Below are 23,130 nucleotides of genomic sequence, written 5' to 3' on the forward strand. Positions count from 1 at the left end.
GTTGTAGAATGAAGAAGTAATATATATATATATATGTATATGCAAAGTTTTCGTAAATGGTAAGGGCTTATAAAAACTAGTGTAGCTATTCACTGAGCATTGAGAGTTCAGGATGAATAAGACTTTATTCCTACCCTTAAAGAACTCACAAATGAGGGTGAATTTAGAATGTGTAATTCTTAGGGTATATAATGAAAAGTGCTATATAATAGAGGTGCAGAGAGATACTTTTTGGGAGTATGAAGAGGAAGACAAATTCTGTCTTGGATACTATCCTAGATAATAATTACTAAAAGATGATGAAGTAGTAAAAAATTAACAGATGAGGTATTTTTCTACTTGGTAAAACTGAAACTGTAGGAAATTTTATTTATAAAACTTCCCACTTAAGAAAGCTAATCTGGTCTGGTGAAAGAACTAAACATATGAAAAATAAGTCCTATAAGTAGAAAGTATAAAGATTATTATTTCAGCAGGAAAAGTAGTTCATTTTTATGAAATGAAAATGCCACATTTTAGTATAAATAAAAGTTCGGGAGGTAGTATATAAGGAAGAGTTCTATTCCAATTAGATTTGGTGATGTGCTTACCTATGGCAGGCATTGTTTTAGGTATGAAGTTTATAATGGTAAACAAAACGGAAAAAAAAAATAACCCTGGCCTTGTTCAGCTTAAATTTGGAGTGGGGAGGCAGACAATAAACACGGTAAAATATATGCTATGTTAGATGATGACAAGTGGTGTGGAGAAATATAAAGAAGGGAAAGCATGCCAGGAAGTGGAGAAGGAAATAGTGGTTAGTTAAGGTCCCCTGAAAAATTTCAACAAAGACCTGAAGAAGGTGAGATCTTTCCTCAGATATCAACTTAAGGAAGACTATTTATTCTAGAAAATTCATAATACCCATGATAAGAATTTTAAAGCCTTTACCAAACTCAGTGTATGTGTCTCAACACTTGAAGATAGCCAAAGTGAAAACTGCCATTTTCCTTCAATATTGAAAAGGAAAGGTGGTTTATACTATAAAAATTGAGCCTTTTTAAGATAATAAATCTATTCTATTGATTAGTGGATTTAAGACTAAACTTTGGCTCTGCCATCTACTTCAGTGCTTTTTCAGTTTAGCTGTCTTTACTAGTCTTGCAGAGAAGTTATTTTGTATAGAATGTATAATTTTTTTTTTAAAGATTTCACAGTCCCAATTACCCTGATTTGGTCATTACATATTATATACAAGCATCAAAATAGCACATGTACACCCAAAATATGTACAACTATTATATATTGAAAAAAATAAAGGATTTCACAGTAAATAGTACACATTTAGATAGTAAAGGCCACAGAAACAAAAGAATGGCTTGTTAATAAAATAGAATAAATAGAGTTCAGTAAAGTAATTTTTTATCTCTTTATATTTTACATATATATCTGGGGAAAGGAGGAATTTAGGATAATATCTATAAACAGAACTATTAGTAGCAAATTTAGTTTTTTAATTTCAGAATATTATAGGGGTAGCAAATTCAGTAATTATTCTTTCTACTTACATTCCTTTTGTCAGCTATACTCAGTTTTGTTTTAAATGAGACTTCCTTAACTTACTCTGTTAAACTCTTTTATGTTTAGAGGCATTCATGTTAGGTCTTTAGGTAAGCATAATATTAGGATCCTGAGAAAGGCAATAAAATTATTAGTTCATTCTTTTTCTTGTAGTGTGTTTTTTGTTATATCAAATTGGAGTTTGTAGTTTTTTCATTGTGGTTGTTGTTACAGTAGTGCATCCTGTTATAAACATCCAAGCTTTACAGAAGCTAAGTAAAACACAAGCTTATTTTTAACTTCTTAAAAATTCTGAAGTACCTTTCTTTGCTTGATTCGTTATGGTCAGGCTAATTTAGTTGAGTTACAAATCTCTTCTAGCTCCATGTCCTTTTTATTTAGGTAGAATAACTGATGGTGCTTTTGCTATGGATCATTTTTTTTTTTGATATATCATATATTCTATTCTCTTGGAGAACTTTTACTATTCTTTCAGAATTCACAGTTTTTTCCAAAACTTTTTTCATTCCCCCAAAATAAAATTATTTACATAAGGGAGTACAAGGATAGCAAAGTATTTCATATTTAATGATTTGGTATGTCCTTGTGTAGCCTAATTATAATTAGTGTATCAAGTTCTTAGACTTTTAAATTTATTTTTACAGAAGAGTCTGCAGAGGAATCGATTGCTATTAACATTGCACAAATGGAAAAACGTTTACTCCATGGCTTAATTCATAATGTTCTACCATATGTTGGTACTTCTGTAAAAACTTTAGTATTAGCATACAGCTCTGCAGTTTCCAGCAAAATGGTATGTATAAATTAGCATTAGTTTGGGCATTAAGAAAAATAGCAATGATATAACTTTGATTTGCTTATTCCTGAGTTTAATTAAGGAAAAAAAACAATTATTGAGTGCCTTCCCATGAGTAGGCATACACTGCTAGCTTTCATGTTATTTCATTTCAGTTCTCACAGTCTTTGTAGCATAGATACTGCCTACATGTTATAGATGAGGAAACTGAGACTAGGAGAGGCTAAACAGTTTATTTAGTTTCAAGTGATGAAACCCAGTTTTATATGATTGTTTATAATATGTAAGGCACGGCATATGGGCAAGTGAGAGGAAATCACTGTTTTATAAAAGTGTATCTTGTGACTTCCTACATCAGAATCTCCTTGGATATTCCTTAAAAATGTAAATTTCTTAGGTTTATTCTCATAACTACTAAAATAGATGCCCAGGGATTTGATCCTAGAATACTTTTAGTGCTTTATTCAAGTGATTTTTTTTTTTTTTTGTATGCAGTCATTTGAGAACCATTGGATTGTATATACTAATATACAATTTGTTATTAGTAATATACAATACTAATATACTATTTGTTATCTAATTAAAAGTCTGCAGATCTTCATATTGACAATTTCTGCTCCCCACCCCCCATAGGTTAGGCAGATTTTAGAGCTTTGTCCTAACCTGGAGCATCTGGATCTTACCCAAACTGACATTTCAGATTCTGCATTTGACAGGTTAGTTGTGTTTAAATATTTAAAAATAACAAAAAAATTGTTCTATAATTTCTCATTTATATAATTGCAGTTTAATCATACTATTATTTTTTACTACCAAATCTCAGTCATGTATGGCTATAAGTGGATAGCACCTTCCAATTCTTTGCCTCTTGTTCACAAGTCCTAGCTGATCCAAAACTCTTATTTGTATCATTTTAAACTCTCTATAGTCCTATACTGTGTCTAGGCCTTTGAGCCTTGCTGTGTAACCATGTAGGTTGGTATGATACGTTTTTAAGAAGTTTTAGGCCGGGCGTGGTGGCTCACGCCTGTAATCCTAGCACTCTGGGAGGCCGAGGTGGGCGGATCGTTTGAGCTCAGGAGTTTGAGACCAGCCTCAGCAAGAGCGAGACCCCATCTCTACTAAGAATAGAAAGAAATTATATGGACAGCTAAAAATCTATATAGAAAAAAAAATTAGCCGGGCATGGTGGTGCATGCCTGTAGTCCCAGCTACTCGGGAGGCTGAGACAGGAGGATCGCTTAAGCTCAGGAGTTTGAGGTTGCTGTGAGCTAGGCTGACGCCACGGCACTCACTCTAGCCTGGGCAACAGAGTGAGACTCTGTCTCAAAAACAAAAAAAAAAAACAAAACAAAAAAAAAAAAAGCAATTTCCTTTTGAAATTTGAACTATGTAATTGGGTTGGCTATTCAAAAAAAAAAAAAAAGAAGTTTTAGTTGGGCTCTAAGGATCATTTGGCAAAGCTCCCTCTTAAATTCTTCAGTTATTCTGACATAGTGTCACTTTGTTAAAGGTACATTCTTCAAAGAGTGTATTTCCTTTGATACCACCAATTTCTCCCATATTTTAGCTCACTTCCTCTTTCCCACCCTAGCATTTATATCAGCACCTTTTTTCCTCTTTCAGTGGGAGAGGTATACTCTACTCTGGCTAAGGCTAATGCTCTACCAATTCCTATAGCTTGTTACTTTACTTTCCTCTGTTAATCATTAGTAATTCTCTTTCTTTCATGTGCAGGCAACCTCTCCTCTACTGGTTACTTTTAGAATGATAAACTTAAGTCTCTACCATCCTTATCCCTCTTCCATCCTATCCTGTTAGCTTAGCAATACTCTTAGTTACTAATTACTCTCATTGTATTTTTGTGTTTCTGGCATCAAAAATAGCGCCTGATAATAGATATTCAGTAAATGTTTAAGTGATTATATTAGATATAAAATCTTTCTTCTAGTTTTGATCTACATATGTATAGTCAAATGCTTTTGAAGAATTTAACAACATCCATTAATATTCTTTTTAACCTCTTAATTATAGTTGGTCTTGGCTTGGTTGCTGCCAGAGACTTCGGCATCTGGATCTGTCTGGTTGTGAGAAAATCACAGATACGGCCCTAGAGAAGATTTCCAGAGCTCTTGGAACTCTGACATCTCATCAGAGTGGCTTTTTGAAAACTTCTACAAGCAAAATTACTTCAACTATGTGGAAAAATAAAGACATTACCACGCAGTCCACCAAGCAGTATGCCTGTTTTCACGATTTATCTAACAAGGGCATTGGAGAAGTAATAGATAATGAACACCCCTGGACTAAGCCTGTTTCTGCTGAAAATTTCACTTCTCCTTACGTGTGGATGTTAGATGCTGATGATTTGGCTGATATTGAAGATGCTGTAGAATGGAGACATAGAAATGTCGAAAGTCTTTGTGTAATGGAAACAGCATCCAATTTTAGTTGTTCCTCCTCTTGTTGTTACAGTAAGGATATTGTTGGACTAAGGACTAGTGTCTGTTGGCAGCAGCATTGTGCTTCTCCAGCCTTTGCGTATTGTGGCCATTCATTTTGTTGTACAGGAACAGCTTTAAGAACTATGTCAGCACTCCCAGAGTCTTCTGCAATGTGTGGAAAAGCGTCAAGGACTAGATTGCCTAGCGGAAAAGACTTAATTTACTTTGGGAGTGAAAAATCTGATCAAGAGACTGGACGTGTACTTCTGTTTCTCAGTCTGTCTGGATGTTACCAGATCACAGACCATGGTCTCAGGTGAGTAATAAGTTCCAGAGGATTAGGAAATATACATGTTCTGTTTTCAAATGGAATATAAACATTTTAAAGTCATTCCTTTTAGTTGATTTACTTAAGCAAAAGGATTAACCAAAATCTGCCCTAATTCAGAGTGTTGGAACAGTATAACTTTTGATACCAACATGCAGTTTCATTTCAGTCAATTCAGATCCGTGGAGCTATATGGAAAAACATAAATTTAAAGATTTAATAAATACTTAGTAAATGGCTGCATCACATTTTTAAGGTACTTTAGTGGATGAGTACTTTAGTACTCAAGAACATGTAACAGAAGAAAATATGTGTACCATATTCTGTTGCTATTATTTTATATTGAGGATTTTGGGAAACATAGAATGTCCATAGAGGTAATTTAGTGCAAGTATACAGCCGTTAAGTGGTTACAAAAACCAAAGCACAGCAGAGCTAGAGTTTAGATTGTGTAGCTAGAGTTTGGAATTTTTGGTCCTTGATCATAATCTACTTACCTTCTATTGCTTTCTTAAGTCATAAAGAAATGTAGAAGAAGCTATACATTTTATTTTGCCTTTTCTTGTAAGCATAATCTTTAGTAGATTAAACTAAACTCCTTTTTTTTCTTAGAGGAAAGGACAGGTGGAGATGAAACATTCATCAGCCCAGAGAGGTAGCTGTTCTTCTTTTTTTTTTTTTTTTTTTTTCTTTTGAGACAGTCTTACTCTGTTGCGCGGCCTAGAGTGCCATGGTGTCAGCCTAGCTCACAACAACCTCAAATTCCTGGGCTCAAGCAATCCTTCTGCCTCAGCCTCCTGAGTAGCTGGGACTACAGGCATGTGCCACCATGCCTGGCTAATTTTTTCTATATATATTTTTAGTTGTCCAACTAATTTCTTTCTACTTTTAGTAGAGATGGGGTCTTGCTCTTGCTCAGGCTGGTCTGGGACTCCTGACCTTGAGCAATCCTCCCGCCACGGCCTCCCAGAGTGCTAGGATTACAGGCGTGAGCCACCGCACCCTGTCGTAGCTGTTCTTAAAAGCCATGTTGTACTTTATGTTTTATAGGACCCACTTGAACCTCTGTTAGATTATGAGTACTGTTAGGCACAATGTTGGAGAAAATACCATGGTTCACTGACTTTGGGGCCAGGTTGATGCTGACTTTTTTCTGTATAATTGGCTTTGTGCAAAATACTTAGTTATTGTTGTGAGGCTTATGAATATTTATAAAGTATCTAACAATGATACAAAGTAGGTTTTTAACAAGCCGTATCTGCTGTGCAATAATTGATTATCTTTGATATGAGCTTTTGGAAATTGATTACGTGTTTCTCTTTAATAATGAGCTATCAGATAGTTTATACGAAAAATTCTTCCAGCACAAAATCGGCCGGGTGCAGTGGCTCATGCCTGTAATCCTAGCACTCTGGAAGGCCAAGGCGGGTGGATCACTTGAGGTTAGGAGTTCAAGACCAGCCTGAGCAAGAGCGAGACCCCGTCTCTACTAAAAAATAGAAAGAAATGATCTGGCCAACTAAAAATATATATAGAAAAAATTAGCTGGGCATGGTGGTGCGTGCCTGTAGTCCCAGCTACTCGGGAGGCTGAGGCAGGAGGATTGCTTGAGCCCAGGAGTTTGAGGTTTCTGTGAGCTAGGCTGACGCCATGGCACTCACTCTACCCCAGGCAACAGAGCGAGACTCTGTCTCAAAAAAAAAAAAACAAAAAAACCCTAGTACGCTCTACCATTATAAAAGATACTTAATATGAAATTATCATAAAAATCTTTTATAAGTCTTTTACAATAACCAACAGTGTTTTCCCCTGAGGTAACTACCATTACTGTGGTTTGGCTGCTTTGCATCATTCCATTAATTTTCTGTTTGTTCAAACCCAAGTGTATATTATAGTTAAAAAAAAAAATAAATAAATAAAAAGCAAAGATAATCTTACTCTGAGTTTTTTTTTTTTTTTTAAGAGATGGGGTCTCACTTGCTCAGGGTGGTGTCGAACCCCTGAGCTGCAGTGATCCTCCCGCTTCTGCCTCCCAGTGAGCCACTGCGCCCGGCCTGAGTTTTATTCCTTTTAAAAAATTTTATTATGTATATATTCCTAACTGTAATATGCTTTTAATTGTTTTTGAATGCAACTTGGTCCAATTTAAAACCTGAAAGTTCATTTTTTATTGCCATTATCTTTTTCCATTACTATCATACCTTATTAAAATTTATTTGTAGCTCTGTTCAGTTGCATTTTCAATATGACCAGTTTTAGTGTTTGTTCAAAGAATGAAGTATAGGTACAATCTTTGTAATATTAGCTGGAATGATTTCTGACCCTGTGACAGTTTTCCTGTCTTTTTTTAGTATTTTAGGCTGCTTTCACAATAACCCAGGACTTATTAAAATTTTATATAATTGATTTGAAAGATAGTCAAAATTTTGATGAATCTAATTAAGAGTTGTTTTTTGCTTTCAGTGGAAAAAGATTTAGAAACTGTTCTGGTGTAAGATTTGGAAAACACTAGAAGGGGGGATACTTTGTCTAAAAGGAGAATTGTAAGATGTTATTTGAATACCGAAGTGTTTCCCTGATAAGGGAGAGCATTAATTTCCTAAGTGAAATTTGAAGAAAAACAGAAAATGGTTTTTAGGTGTTGTTTCATGGTATGATTTTTGACACTGATTATTAATAAGTTCTCATACTCTTAACCTTAGAAAGAACTAAATGGATAATTTACTGCTGTTGGGACTGGAGATAAGTTGCATTTCCTCCTTAGGGTTTTCATAAGTAGTGGTGAGGAGTTTGCATATGAAGTATTCTTGAATGAAACAGTTTGAATACATTTGAAATAAAGTAAGAATTCATTTGGGGAACAGAGGAATACACAGGATCTGTCTTATCTGTGGCCAATTGAAAAAGTCTTCAGTCTGAGTACAAATTGTCTCATTTTAATTAAACTTTATCTTGAAGGACTCCTAAATCATTTAAATATTTATTGAGCACCCACTATATGTCTTGCACTGTTCTATTAATAATAGCTAGGAAGCTAGTGTAAATAAGACAGTTCTCTGCTTTTATGGAGTTTATAATCTAGTGGTAGAAACAGATAATTATCAGAATGTTCTGAAGAAAAGTAAACTGGGATTACAAGACATTTTGTATACATTTCCTGAGAAGCATGCTAAGGAAATAGAAAATATAAATGTAATTTTTAGGAGCAACTTTTTTTTGCATTCATTGTATCAGTTTAAAAAGTGTTTCAGTCAGCCACTTACAGTAATAAGTACAACTTGTGTCCATAGGTTTGAGAACAAATACAACTAATATAAACATATAACTTACGGGAACAGAAATGTTCAGGTATGCTAGTTGGGAGCATTCAGTGTATCCTTCTGCGTTAGTCATTTGTGGGGTTTTTTTTGTTTTTTTGTTTTTTTTTTTTTTTTTTAGACAGAGTCTCACTCTCTTGCCTGGGCTAGAGTGCTGTGGTGTCAGCCTACTTCGCAGCAACCTCAAACTCCTGGGCTCAAGCAATCTTTCTGCCTCAGCCTTCTGAGTAGCTGGGACTACAGGCATGTGCCACCATGCCTGGCTAATTTTTTCTATATATTTTTAGCTGTCCAGATCATTTCTTTCTATTTTTAGTAGAGACGGGGGTCTCACTCTTGCTCAGGCTGGTCTTGAACTCCTGACATTGAGCGATCCTCCTGCCTCGGCCTCCCCAGAGTGCTAGGATTACAGGCGTGAGCCACAGCACCTGGCCTCCTCTTTTCTTTTCTGTATTGTTTTCTTTTCAAATGTTTTTTAGTTATTAATATTCTTAGTCATTACCTTGAGGGTACAATTAACAGCTTGACCTTAAAACAGCCTAGCTTGATAACCAACTTAGTGTCAGTATATGAAACTGCTCTGGTACATTTCTCTTTCAACCCCTTTATATTGTTGTCTCAGATAATGTTTTTATACATGTGTACCCTTTAAGATAGATTTATAATTACTGTTTTATCATTTGTGTATGCATCTTCAACTTATCACTTTCTGTCCTAAAATAATACTATACCACTTAATATATACTGTAAGCATCTTAAAACAGCAAGTACCTGTTCCCTTCCCATTCTTTGTACTATTTTTGCTAAAAATTTTACTTCTACATAAGTTTTAAACCCCATAATATGTTGCTACTGTTTTTTTAAAGAGTTGGTTGTATTTTAGAAAAATTAACAAATATGGGTAAAAAAGTCTTCTGTATTTACCTACATACTATCCACCTTTTCTGGCTTTTTTTAAATTCTTTTGTATAGATCCATGTTGCTATTTAATATTTGCTATCATTTTTCTTCTGCCTGCAAAATTTGCCTTAACATTTTTTGCAGTTTAGGTCTTTTGGCAATGAATTCTCCCAGCTCTTATCTAAAAAACAATCTTTATTTTACTTTCATTTTAGAAAGATTTTACAGTGCATAGAATTCTAGGCTTTTTTATTTATTTCAGTATTTTCAAGGTATTCCATTATCTTTCAACTTTCATAATTTCTCAGATGTCTATTCATTTTTTTGTCTTTGTTCTTAATATGTAATGTGTGTTTTTTCTCCAGCTGCTTTAAAATTCTTCTTTATTGCTGCTTTTAATATGGCACGTGTTAATGTGGTTTGCTTCATAATTATCTTGTATAGGATTTGTTGAGTTTCTTAGATTCGTGGTTTTGTAGCTTCCATAAAATTGGGGGAAAAATTCAACCATTATTTCTTCAAGTATTTTTTCTCTTTTCCCTACTTCTTTTCCCTTGTTTCCTGCTAGGAGTTTGTGTATGTTAGACTCCCTGACATCATCCCACTGATCACTTAGTGTATTATATAACATATGTCAATGTAAAAAATATAGAAAATAATATATGAAATATATGTAAATTTGCATTTTTCTGTTTTTCTCATTATGTTGATACTTTCTTTTAAATCACTGAGTATGCTAAAAATATTTATAAAAGTTCTTTTAAAATCAATCTATTAATTCTATCATCTTTATCATTTATTGGTCTGTTTCTATTGAATGATATTTTTTTCTGATTCTTTGAATCAGTCTAGTAGTTTTTGATAGGATACCAGATAATGTGAATTGTTGAATTCTGGATTTTGTTTCATTCCTTTTAAGATTGCTAGTTTTGAGTCATTCCCTGGTTTGAATTATTTCTAAACTACTACACATTTCTATAACTCTTTAAAGTAGCATACATCATTAGTATTATGTTTAAATGTTTCTTTACTTGGTTGAGGGCAGAACCTGTACATCATTCATTTTGCATTTTACTGTGTAGGCCTATGCCTGTCTACTGGATAAGACATAGACTAGAGTGATCTTTCTAAAATTCATTTCTTATTACTCCTTTATCTGAACCTTTCAGTGACTCCTACTGCCCTTTGGTTAAAACCCAAATTTTTGGCCTTGGTTTACTTCTGAAATTTTTGTTGTTACCTTCCTTAAATCTCTTGCTCTTTACGTCTTCCCATTCTCAATCTTGCCAAAAAAAGACAACGTATAGATAAACACACCACACACACACGCGCACACACACACACACACATTCAGCTGTTTTCTCATCCTTTAAGGTTACTGTGTTTCTCTTGCCTTTGGTCATTGTATTTGGTTCCTCTGTAACATACCTTTATTGGTTAATTTCTGTTTGTCATTTCTATCACAGCTTAGATGTTATGTATGAGAAACCTTTTCTGACCTCCCAAGGCCCTTCTACATATTCCCAGGAGAGCATTCATTGTATGATATTATAATTAATTGCTTATTTACTTTTGGACTTGTTTGATTTTTCACTAAGCTCAGTAAGGCCAGTAAGAGCACAAATGGTTTGCCCAAGTGTACTTGTGACAGGAACTTTTATATTCCATGCAGTTTGTCTTTATTTGCTGAAAAATTTTAAGTTTTAGAACACGAAGTGGTCTCTGCATTGAGATATATCCAGGATCTTTTAGACCACTTTTAAAAGCTGCATACATTTTTTTTTTTTTTTTTGAGGCAGAGTCCCGCTCTGTCACCCTAGCTAGAGTGCCCTGGCGTCAGCCTAGCTCACAGCAACCTCCAACTCCTGGGCTCAAGCAATCCTCCTGCATCAGCCTCCCAAGTAGCTGGGACTACAGGCATGCGCCACCATGCCTGGCTAATTTTTTCTATATATTTTTAGTTGTCCAGCTAATTTCTTTCTGTGTTTTAGTAGAGACAGGGTCTCGCTCTTGCTCAGGCTGGTCTCAACTCCCGAGCTCAAATGATCCACCCACCTCGGCCTCCCAGAGTGCTAGGATTACAGGCGTGAGCCACTGCACCCAGCCCTTTTTTTTTTTTAATTTACTATTCTACTTTATAGGAAAAAGAGAATCAGTAAACTTTAAACCTTGTATTGTCGTCCTTTAAAGACTGCCATCTCTAACTGCTGTGGCCCAGTCAAGCCATGGAAGTTCTGAACCATTGTTAACTTAAAGGCTGTAGAAGAAAGAGATGGAGGAGATCTGTGATTTGAAAAAAAAAAAGTTCCTTAAAATCAAAATGTAGAGGGAAGTATGCATTTAAATTTCTCCTGGGATTTGGCTTCTTGATAAGCTGTTTTTAACAGATTGGTTTCCTCTTTTAAACATGTGGTTATAAACTTTATAATGTACTCTCCCAATCTTTACCATTCAATATTCTCACTGAATATATCTATCAATAATATTTCCATAGTTCTTTCTAATCTTTTTTAATAGCTTATATGCTTTTTACTTAACATTACTTCCTAAATTCCATGTACCTGGATAATCAAGTTAATTTTTTTAGTAAATTTATTGTATTGTTAGTTTCTTGACATCCCTTTTCTGTTTCCAGTTTCCCCAGTTTTTGCTGTTATAATATTGCTCTAATCATCATTGTACAGAAAATTGATGTTCTCAATTTTTTGTTCTTGATATTTTTTAGCTTTGCTATTGTCATTTTAGCCACCCTTTTATTTTATCCTATTTATGTAAATAAATGTTTTTATTCTTCTAGGGTATGCCATTAGGTTTTTTTTGTTGTTGTTGAAGTGTAATCCACATAACATAAAATTTACCCCCTTTTTAAGTATACAGTTAATTCAGTGATTTTTAATGTATTTACAAGGTTGTTCAACCATCACCACTATCTAATTCAGAAATAGTTTCATCATCTCAAAAAGAAAACCCCATACTTATTAGCAGTCACTTTTCATTCTGCCCCCCCGCCCCACCACCACCACCTTTGGCAACTACTAATCTACTTTTTGTTTCTGTGGATTTACTTATTCTGGAATAATAGTATTAATGGAATCATACAGTATGTGGCCTTTTGAATCCATCTTTCTTCACTTAGTACAATGTGTTTAAGGTTCATGCATATTATATTAATAGTATGTGTCAGTGCTTTGTAGCTGTACTATTTAATTGCATGGATATACCACATTTTATTTATTCATCAATTAATGTACAGTTGGGTTATTTCCACTTTCTGGCTTTTATGAATAATGCTACTGTGAACATTCATGTACAAGTTTTTGCACAAACGTATATTTTTTGGTGGGGAGAGACAGGGTTTCATTCTATTGCCCAGGCTGGAGTACAGTGGTGGGATCATAGCTCATTGCAGCCTCAAACTTCTGGGCTCCAGTGATCCTATGCTTCAGCCTCCCAAGTAAGTGGGACTAAAGGTACATACCACCATGCCTGGCTAATTTTTTAAATTTTTTGTAGCGATGGGATCTTGCTGTGCTGCCCAGGCTGGTCTCAAACTCTTGGCCTCAGGTACTCATCCCACCTTGGCCTCCCAAGGTGCTGGGATCACAGAAGTGAGCCACTGCACATATGTTTTTACTTTTCTTGGGTATATACCCAGGATGGGAATTTCTGGGTCTTATGCTAGCTCTATAATTTTTTGTGGAACTGCCAAACTGGTCATTAGGTTTAAAACTTCAATAACTTTCTTGATAATCTTTACTTATTTAGACAATCTGGTAGGAGAATGAACATTACAACTCCAGGGTTCAGTACTTCCTCTACAACTTGAGTTACTGTAGTGTTCTTATAAAGAAAAGTTTCATAGACATTCTTCACTGAATGTCTTTAGGAAAAATGTAGAAAGTTTTTCTGAGTTAAATGTATTCCTGCCTAAGGATGAGATTAATTATAAATGTTTTACAGAAATTCTTAAATTTTCTCATTACCAAATTGAAAGGTATTGTAAAATAGTGCTTCAGTGGGCCACAGGAATACATATGTTTTCATAGATTAATATATTCTAATTGTCAAATTATTTTCCTTACAGGGTTTTGACTCTGGGAGGAGGGCTGCCTTATTTGGAGCACCTTAATCTCTCTGGTTGTCTTACTGTAACTGGTGCAGGCCTGCAGGATTTGGTTTCAGCATGTCCTTCTCTAAATGATGAATACTTTTACTACTGTGACAACATTAACGGTAATGCCTTTTAACAATGAGATCATTTTAAAGGAATTAATGTAAAAATTTTAGCAGTTCTAGTAATTTTTATGGGTTTTCTTTAGTTTTCTAGATTTCTAATTACCAAACTGCCTTCCTTTTTAGATTTAGTTCTTTAAATTTACTAAAATTTAAAAAATTATATTTTTATTAATTAGCTTCTTGAAAGGTAAGTTTTTTTTGGTGGGTAGATATTTCAAATATTCTGCCATATTTTCAAGTCACGTAATAATTAAAAATGGTAAGTTGTTAATAGAAATACTAAAATTCTTACAAAAGCTTTGGGAATTCCGCTAGAATGTTATAGCACTCATTAACAATTTAGAGGTGTTGATGTCCTAGATACACTGATTTCTTAGGGATGATAGACTCATTTTCCTTGTAAGACAACTTTATCAAATGTAGTAGAAAAATGAGGACCTTGGTAACATGGACTTTTCAGAGGGTCTGGATTTGATGTCAAATAAATGTCACTGAAGATTGAGGAGAGGATAATATATGGTATTGAGAAGAGGCTGAAATGATTTAGAAATGACTAAAATTCCTATAGTATTTTGGAAATTGATTCCTAAACCTACTTTAAAAAATAAGGTAAATATTTCTTGATTGTTTTGTTTTGTTTTTTAAGCCTATTCTACCCTATAGTAGATTGAATATGTGTTTTCAAATTACATTCAGTGTCCTTTTGGGTATTTGATAGTCACTCGTAGAGACTGAATTTCCCAGAAGCATAAAAAACTACTCCTCAGTAAGCAAATCAACTTCCTGAATTTATAACTGGAAAAAAATTTCAATGGCTCAGATTCTACTGTGCACCTATTTTTTTATACCGTATACTATTGTCTTTGCCCAGTTCATCTTAACGTGACATGAAAATCAGCTTAATTTTTCTCAGGCAGAATAACTGACAGGAGCCAGAAAGACAACAGAGAGTAATGGCATACCAGGCAGTAGAGAAGTTAGCAAATGTGCTGTTTCTCAGAGATTAGATTTTCCTTAAAATGTATATGAGGAAACAGGAGATCACAGCTCTCTTATTTCTGGAATCACATTGTTATACAAGAGATGACTTCCTGTGTTCTTCATATATTAGCACTAAGTTGGAGGATTTCTTTGTTCTCTTTTGGCCTTCAGTGCATAATGAAGGAATGGTGAAAATGACTGTCATTTTTGTTGCAACCTGCTAAACCTATAAAAAGAAAGTATGATTGATACAATGAAGCAGTTACTTTTGTGAATATAGTGGGTTTGAGAAGGGAGATTTTTTTTTTAACATACAGTTATGTCGTCGTAGGTTCAGTGGTGAACTTCCTAAGGCTTATAGGACATATTATCAAAAGTAATCAATACACAATCATTTCTTGTAAGAAAATTTTATTTGTATGTTGCTCTTGAATTTTCCATATTGATTTCAGCATAGGTTATACTTAGGAATAACAGTTTGTTATATTTATTTTTGGGTATATAGATGTTACTGAGTGAAGGGATGGGAGGATTGGGTCAGTTCATTTTTATGCCTATTTGTTTTGTGTTTGTGCATTTTTAAACTTTTTGAAATAATTTAGATAGGGTAAAGTTAAATACTTAAAATCTTTTGCACTTTGTCAGTATTCTTTTCATCTTAACTGGTTTTGGATATATAAATGTTAAAGTGTTCCTTTTGTTGAATGTAAGTTTTGGATAAATGATCGATAATTTTCAATAAATGAATTTTAATGATGATATCTGACTTTGAAAGATTTGAAAGGAAATTTCAGTGCTTGTATAATCCAATATTAAGTCTCCTTTTTATAGCTCATTAAAGCATGATTTGGGGGAAATGGAAATCCTTTAAAGTTTATGGGATGACTTGTCATATAATTTGTGTTGTAGAGTTCCAAATAATTGTTCCTAAAGCGATGCTCTGTTATAATCTTTTCCTTAAAAGGACATATGGACAAGCTAGAAAGTGTTAGAATGAAGTTGTATCCAGTTTTGCAAGATGACACTATTGAGCGAATATCTTTAAAAACAACTGAGCTTGTATAGTATTAGTGAATCTTTAGGGGACTGCCTTTTAAAAATTACTTTACTATTTCTGAAAGTACTCAGTATGTTTTAATACATGTTGTTATAGCAATGAAGAAACATACTTAGGTGACAATATTTTAAATATTTGAGAGTAATATTTAATTAAAAATGTGTTTTGTTAAAAGAAAGTCTACATAACTACTAAGTTACTAACTAAAAGAAGTAAGTACTGATAAACATTAGTCATTGAGTAAATAATAAGTTGTAAGTAAAGCAGAATGATCTATTTCTTAAGCACTAGCAGAGATTTTGGAGAAGATAAATTAGTAATCGATATTCAAACAATAACTCCCTTGAGCAAGACATCGTACTAAGCACTGATATAAAATGCAAATTTGGATTTTTCTGAATGATTCTTCATGACTTATAAAGATTTGAATTTAAAAGAAGGCTTTTTAGCCATAACATTTAAAAAATTATTTGAGAAGTGTTAAATGGAATGGCATAGTTGTAGAGCTATGAAGAGCATTTGAGCAATGATAGAAAATAAACTTTTTTGTACCAGTTTACATTTCAATGCATGTATGATTTATGAATTAAGATAGATTAGCTCATAGTTTTGGAGGTGACACAGTCTCAGATGATTTGCTCTCTTGTGTTTCTAATTTAAGTTAAAGAGGAATCAAAGGTAAGTGAAGGTAAGTGCAGATATATAGCATAAGTAATAAAACCAAGGAAAACAAGTCATTAATAAAAATTTGGAGAAATAATAGCTAACTTTATAGTTCTTTTCATATAATATTTAAAAATGCTTTGTTACAATATTTATTCTTATGCATTAAAATATTGCATTTAATGATTATGTAATTTTATTTTCCTATTTTCTTTATTAATTCTTTAATTTAGTCCTCATATATTATAACCGTTTTGAGTTCTCTATCCTACATCAAGATAGAAGTTTGCTGGTGATAGGTGAAATATTTAAAGGGAACTACCTTTTGAGTTGTTGGTATCTATTGAAGCACAACTGTCTACTTGAGATACTAGGCAACCCAACACATCTTAGTCATATTTCTTTCTAGTGATCCCTCACCTATTCTGTTGTCTATTTATTCTCTTTTCTGAACAGTCCCTTCTGTGATACTTAAGGGTCCTACTGTTGATATTGCTTACAATTTCCATGCTTTGGAAAGTGCTATTCTCCCTTGTTTTTTGCATTGTGATACTGAATTTAAAACGGTGGTTGTCTTCATTGTAATTTTGCCCCGGGCCTTCAGCAGCATAAAGTCCTTTGATGGATGCTATCATTTTCATGATTATTAGGATCAGACACCAGTAACTGCTCTGTTTTTGACCTTATGATGGGATTGTAGTTTTGAGTAATTTAATATTACAGGTATTAAGTATCACAGGCTTGTTTAAACAGATTCTTTCAAATTTAAAAACACCAATATATTAATTCCTTCTCTTTATACACTTTAGAATCTCACTGAAATTCAGATATTCTAGAACTACTTCAATGAAGGGGCACTTTTATATCAATATGAGCAAGAACTTTGTTTTGTGACGAATAAGGAGATGTGACAGCATGTTTATGTTAGCTTTCTACCTAATATAGGGTACAGACTTTTATTCCTATGTTTTTCTTCCCCTGTTATCTCTACCACCATCCCTTAGGGTTTGAGAGCAGTGACCCAGACGGCCAAGGTGGAGCCTGAGGATGCTAGACCCCTAAGTCTTTTGGGGAGGATGCTGAAAAGCTCTGTGGTGTGTGGTTAGTTCTGAATCTCTAGGAGAATAGCTTTCTTGATCTGGTTGTTCCTTTGAGGCTCCCTTTTACATTTTTCCCTCAAAAACCAGTTGCATACTTCACTTCCATTGCTTCCAGCCATCACATATGATTTTTCCTAGGCCACTGTTAAATGCATTATAACATTTCTTTCTTACCTCTCTGTCCTTTTTACAGATATTAATAGGAATACAGTAAGTTCTCACCTAATATTGTCGATAGGTTCTTGGAAACAAAATGATGTACAGCAGGTACTCAAATAGCATTGTTTTGTTCAACATGATTTCATTATAACAATGAGAACAAAAGCAATTGTTTTTGTTATATGTCATTTTGCTAAAGTCACATTTTCTAAGAACGTATCAAACAACATTAAGTGAGGACTTACTGTGTAGGCATTTTAGGGAGTTTTAGTTTGGAAAATTGTATGAAAGTCTCCAGGTCTGTTTCCTCCAAGTTTCTTTCTTTTAGAAAATTTAGAATAGAATTACATTCTGATAAAATGATAATCAGATATATTTTGGTAAACCCCAGCAATTCAGGCATTTCATCACGGACTAAGGGTCAGGGCAGGAAGATGATAGTGACTCAGGGCTTGAGTGTTGGGGAGACGCACTAGATGATTGGTAGGCAGAACAGTAATCAGTGTGAGGGGGGTAAGAAAAGACAAGCTTAGAAGGGGAAAGGTGAGAAGATTGAGTAGTACACAGTAGGTAAAGCTGGAAATAGTCAAAGGGAAAGCTTGGTCAAAGGTTAATAGTGGGAGAAGAATTTCAAACCATAGGAGTCCTTATCAGAGCATTACTAATAATAATATATGCAAAAATCCTTTATCTTGACTTTGTGGTTAAGATGACTAACATTGTATCTTATTTTAAGGGAATATCATCCTAACAAAAATGTTGCTTTGTGAATTTTAAATATTTGACACATTTAACTTTCATTTAAAAAATGGACAGATTTTTATTTTTTTAAATAAAAATGGGCTTGTAATTCAATTTTATATTTAAAATTTTAAACTTTCTATTATGGAAAATTTTAAACATATAAACAGAATAATATAATGTAATTGATTCTTATGTACCATGAGTTTCAGCAGTTATAAATCTGTGGCCAGTCTTTTTTCATCTATACCATTGCCCATTCCCCTATCTGCTCCCCCCTTTACTTAAAGCTAATGCATCATATCAATTTTAAAATTAAATATAACTATTTGAAAATAAATGAAATAATCTTTTGCAGTTCCACATATATGTGAAGTTCATAGTTTCTTTTCTTAAAGATATGCTGTCATTTCCATAGTGAAATATGTGAACATTACAATTCAATGACTCTATATCCTAAGAAATTTACCCTTTCTATTTTGTATGTGCTGTCTTGGGAATACAAGGAACAGTTAAATTTCTAGAAGTAAATGTGTTCTATGTATTCAGTTGCAAGTAATTATTTTCTGATGGTGGTATTAGCATGGTTGCCTTCCTTTGCAATGGAGTGCTACTTCAGAAAACAAAGTAAATTTAAAATATGTTTCAGAGTTAAACTAGATATCACCCCAGAGTACTATGATTTTTCAGTTATAATCTGTTTGATATATTCTGTAGTAAAATTGTATTTCATGTGCTTTATTTTGTATTGTCCTTTATATCACAATTGCAAGTATTTTGAATATTCTATTTGATATGTAAAAAACTAGCTGTTTATTTGTTCATGATGTGGACATATTGAAAGACTTCAATATAGTTAAAACAGTCTTTTCCACATTTGCCTGTCTTTATGAAAACTGTCATTCATTCAAAGTACTTAACATTTGAATAGGTGCTATGAAATCTTTTTTTTTTTTCTTTTCTTTTTTTTGGTATTTTCCAATTCTCAGCTGAGTTCCCTATTAGATCTTTTATCTAGTGTTTGGGTAGCATAGTGTGGGATAAAATGTCAGTTATTCCACAAATGTTTTATTACACATCTTTGTAAGTGAATGACAGTTTTTATTACATCTTAATCACTCATTATATACTTAATAATTTTGGAAAATAATTTCATCAATCCCCGTCATACGATTTTTTTGGCTACAGATGTTAAAAATATGGCAAACATATTAAGTTTATATCAATATAGTTTATTTTGCTTTAAATTTTGAATATAATATTTATTGCAATTGCTCATTACTGGATTCTTTAGCTGATCTATTACAGATAGGACTGTTTTTTCCTTAATTATATTTCTAGGAAGGATGTTCATGTTATAAGAATTTGTTTTAAGTTAGCTTGGAGATCGAGCTTCTGTGGATTGTCTTTTTCCTTTTTGGGTGTCTATATTGTAAAATTGTTGCCAAAAAATTATTTTTTCCCTTCTTTCATTTACCTTTTAGACCATGAAGAATATATTAGTTAAATTTAAGCTGCTCTTGGCGATTTTTGTGTCTGAATGTTTTTTTATACACTCATTGTGAAATTTTACTTTTATGATATAAATGTACTCCTGGTGAAACAGATAAATTTTTTAGCTCCTTCATAAGCAAAATTATTTTTATGTGATGTCTAAGAAATTCCTCCTTTCACATTTTTCTGTTTTTATACAGGTCCTCACGCTGATACCGCCAGTGGATGCCAGAATTTGCAGTGTGGTTTTCGAGCCTGCTGCCGCTCTGGCGAATGACCCTTGACTTCTGACCTTTGTCTACTTCATTTAGCTGAGCAGGCTTCCTTTCATGCACTTTACTTATAGCACATTTCTTGTGTTAACCATCCCTTTTTGAGTGTGACTTGTTTTGGCCCCATTTCTTACAACCTCAGAAATCTTAATTTACCAGTGAATTGTACAGTGTTGTTTCTCTTGCAAATTATATTTTTGTTTTAGAAAGGGATTAGGTCTTTTCATAAGGGTGAGAACAGTCTTATCAGATTTCTTTTAAATGAAATGCTTTGAAAAAAATGTTGCTAATGCCATATCATTTAAAGTATTTTATAGATTATTTTGAGTTTTAAAGTCATTGGGGGTTATTGGTTCTCTTTATATATAAACACTGTATTAAGCTTTGCAGTTCTTTTCAGACATAATTCTGAAGATTTATTTTCAAAGACTGTGCATTTTGGAAATTAATCTCTTTTCCATAATATTTCTTTTATTTGAACCATTCTCAGAGGGCCAATTCAAACATACCCACATATAAGATTCTTTAAGATTATAGAGTAAATTGGCTTATTGGTGTTAGCTCAGTGAGCTAGCAAAGCACCAATCTGTTTGTATTTGCTTTCTTCAAAGACCCTTTGTTCTCACCCCTGTCCCTAAATTGTCAAATTTTGGAGGGATTTTTAAAAATTCCACAATTATTTGAAGAAATGTATAAATAAAATCTACTTTGAGGACTTTACCAAGTAATATCTGTTGTGTTGTGATTTTATTATAAATCTCAGTCCAGGTTTACTTTACTATAAAATAGAATTAAATATTTTTTCTTTTGAGTGCCCATGAAATCATGACCCTCATGAATAAACAGTTTTAGACAGATACTGAATTTTGTTGAGCCGAATTTTCTTTTTGAAATTAGTTGTTCGGTAGTAAACATTTGAATTTTTAAGTTTATCTTCATTGCTTTGTAAAAAGATCATGGGGGTGGAGACCTGCCATTCAGAAAGGCACATACTGGATCAATTTTTTGTCATGCTATGTGTAATTTTATGTTACGAAGAAGAAAATGGCAACGTGCCATCTATTTTTATAAAATACGGGCATATCTTGTTTTATTGTACTTCACTTTATTTCACTTCGCAGAAACTACATTTTTTTACAAATTGAAGGTTTGTGGCAACCCTGTATTGAGCAAGTCTGTTGGCGCCACCTTTCCAGTAGCATGTGCTCACTTTGTGTCTGTCCCATTTTGGTAATTCTCACAGTATTTCATACTTTTCCATTATTATTTCGTCTTTTGTGGTGATTGGTGATCTTTTGATGTTACTATTGTATTTGTTTTAGGATGCTATAAACTGTACCCAAATGAGATGGAGAACTTTATTGATAAGTGTTATGTGTGTTCTAACTGCTCCACAGGCCAGCCATTCCTCTATCTTCCTCTCCTTGGACCTCCTTATTTCCCGAGACATAACAATATAGAAATTAGGCCAGTCAATAACCCTACAATGGCTTGTGTTTAAATGAAAGGAAGAGTCACGTGTCTCTCACTTTAAATCAAAAATAGAAATGATTAAGCTTAATGAGAATGAGCAAGGCTTTCGAAAGCTGAGAGAGGCCCGAAACTCAGACCTCTTGTGCCGAACAATCAAGTTGTAAATGCAAAGGAAGCGTTCTTGAAGGACATTAAAAGTGTTACTCTAGTGAATACAGGAATGGTAAGAAAGTAGAATAGCTTTATTACTGACGTGGAGAAGGTTTTAGTGGTCTGGATAGAGCAAACCAGCCACAACATTCCCTTAAGACTAAGTATTATCCAGAGTACGACCCTAACTCGCTTCAATTCTGTGAAGGCTGAAAGAGGTAAGGAAGCTCCAAAGAAAAATTTGAAGCTAGTAGAGGTTAGTTCATGAGATTTAAAGAAAGAAGCCATCTCCATAACACAAAAATGCAAGGTGAAGCAGCAAGTGCTGATGTAGAAGCTGCAGCACATTATTCAGGTGATCTAACTTAAGTTCATTGATGAAGGTGGCTATACTAAATGACAGATTTTTTTAGTGTAGATCAAACATCCTGCTGTTGGAAGAAGAGGCCATCTAGGACTTTCATGGCTAGAGAGAAGTCAATGTCTGGCTTTAAAGGACAGGCTCTCATTAGGGGCAGATGCAGCTGGTGACTTCAACTTGAAGACAGGGCTCATTTCCTATTTGGAAAAACCTAGGGCCCTAAAGAATTATGCTAAATCTACTCTGCGCTTTATAAAGGGACCAACAAAGCCTGATGACAGCACATCTGTTTACAGCATGATTTGCTGGATCCTTTAGGCCCACTCTTGAGATCTGCTCAGAAAAAAAGATTCCTTTCAAAATACTACTGCTTATTAACAATGCACCTAGTCACCCAAGAGCTCTGATGAAGATATACAAGGAGATTAATGTTTTCATGCCCACTAACACAGCATCCATTCTGCTGCCCAATAGAGCACGGAGTAATTTCGACTTTCAAATCTTATTATTTAAGAAATATATTTTGTAAGGTTATAGCTGCCATAGATAGTGATTCCTCTGATGGATCTACGCAAAGTAAATTAAAAACCTGGAAAGGATTCATCTAGAAGGATTCATCATTCTAGATACCATTAAGAGCATTTGTGATTCATGGGAGCATGTCAAAAATATTAATATTAGGAATTTGAAAGAGGTTGATTCCAACCCTCATGGATGACTTTGAGGGGTTCAAGACGTCAATGGAAGAAGTGAGTGCAGCAAGAGAACTAGAATTAGGAATGGAGCCTAAAGATGTGACTGAATAGCTCCAATCCCATGATAAAACTTGAATGGATGAAGAGTGTCTTTTTATGGATAAGCAAAGAAAGTTGTTTGTTGGAATCTACTCCTGGTGAAGATGCTGTGAACATTGTTGAAATGATAACAGAGCATTTATGATATTAATATTATATGAACTTAGTTGATAAAGCAGTGGCAGAGTTTGAGAGGACTGATTCTAACTTTTTTTTTTTTTTTTTTTTGAGACAATGTCTCATTCTATTGCCCGAGCTAGAGTGCAGTCCAGTGGTGTCATCATAGCTCACTGCCACCTCAAAC

The 23,130-nt window shown here is 33.8% G+C and overlaps 1 protein-coding gene across 5 annotated transcripts in view; it reads left to right on the forward strand.

Moving 5' to 3' along the window:
- FBXL5 (F-box and leucine rich repeat protein 5) overlaps nt 1-21,416 on the forward strand; it is a 68,997-nt gene extending 47,581 nt beyond the window's left edge. For 3 of the 5 annotated variants that reach the window (XM_069495189.1, XM_069495190.1, XM_069495188.1), the window contains exons 7-11: nt 2,205-2,353; nt 2,990-3,072; nt 4,391-5,116; nt 13,430-13,578; nt 19,977-20,755. In XM_069495189.1, the coding sequence (XP_069351290.1) occupies nt 2,205-2,353; nt 2,990-3,072; nt 4,391-5,116; nt 13,430-13,578; nt 19,977-20,053 (1,184 nt within the window). In that variant the 3' untranslated portion in view covers nt 20,054-20,755. Of the gene's footprint in view, nt 1-2,204; nt 2,354-2,989; nt 3,073-4,390; nt 5,117-13,429; nt 13,579-19,976 lie in introns of all 5 variants that reach the window. The other 2 variants (XM_069495185.1, XM_069495187.1) reach the window with 1 other exon arrangement.
- Nucleotides 21,417-23,130: the final 1,714 nt, after the last annotated feature.

The sequence above is a fragment of the Eulemur rufifrons genome, chromosome 19 (genome assembly GCF_041146395.1).
Source record: "Eulemur rufifrons isolate Redbay chromosome 19, OSU_ERuf_1, whole genome shotgun sequence".
In the NCBI taxonomy this organism is placed as follows: Eukaryota; Metazoa; Chordata; class Mammalia; order Primates; family Lemuridae; genus Eulemur; species Eulemur rufifrons.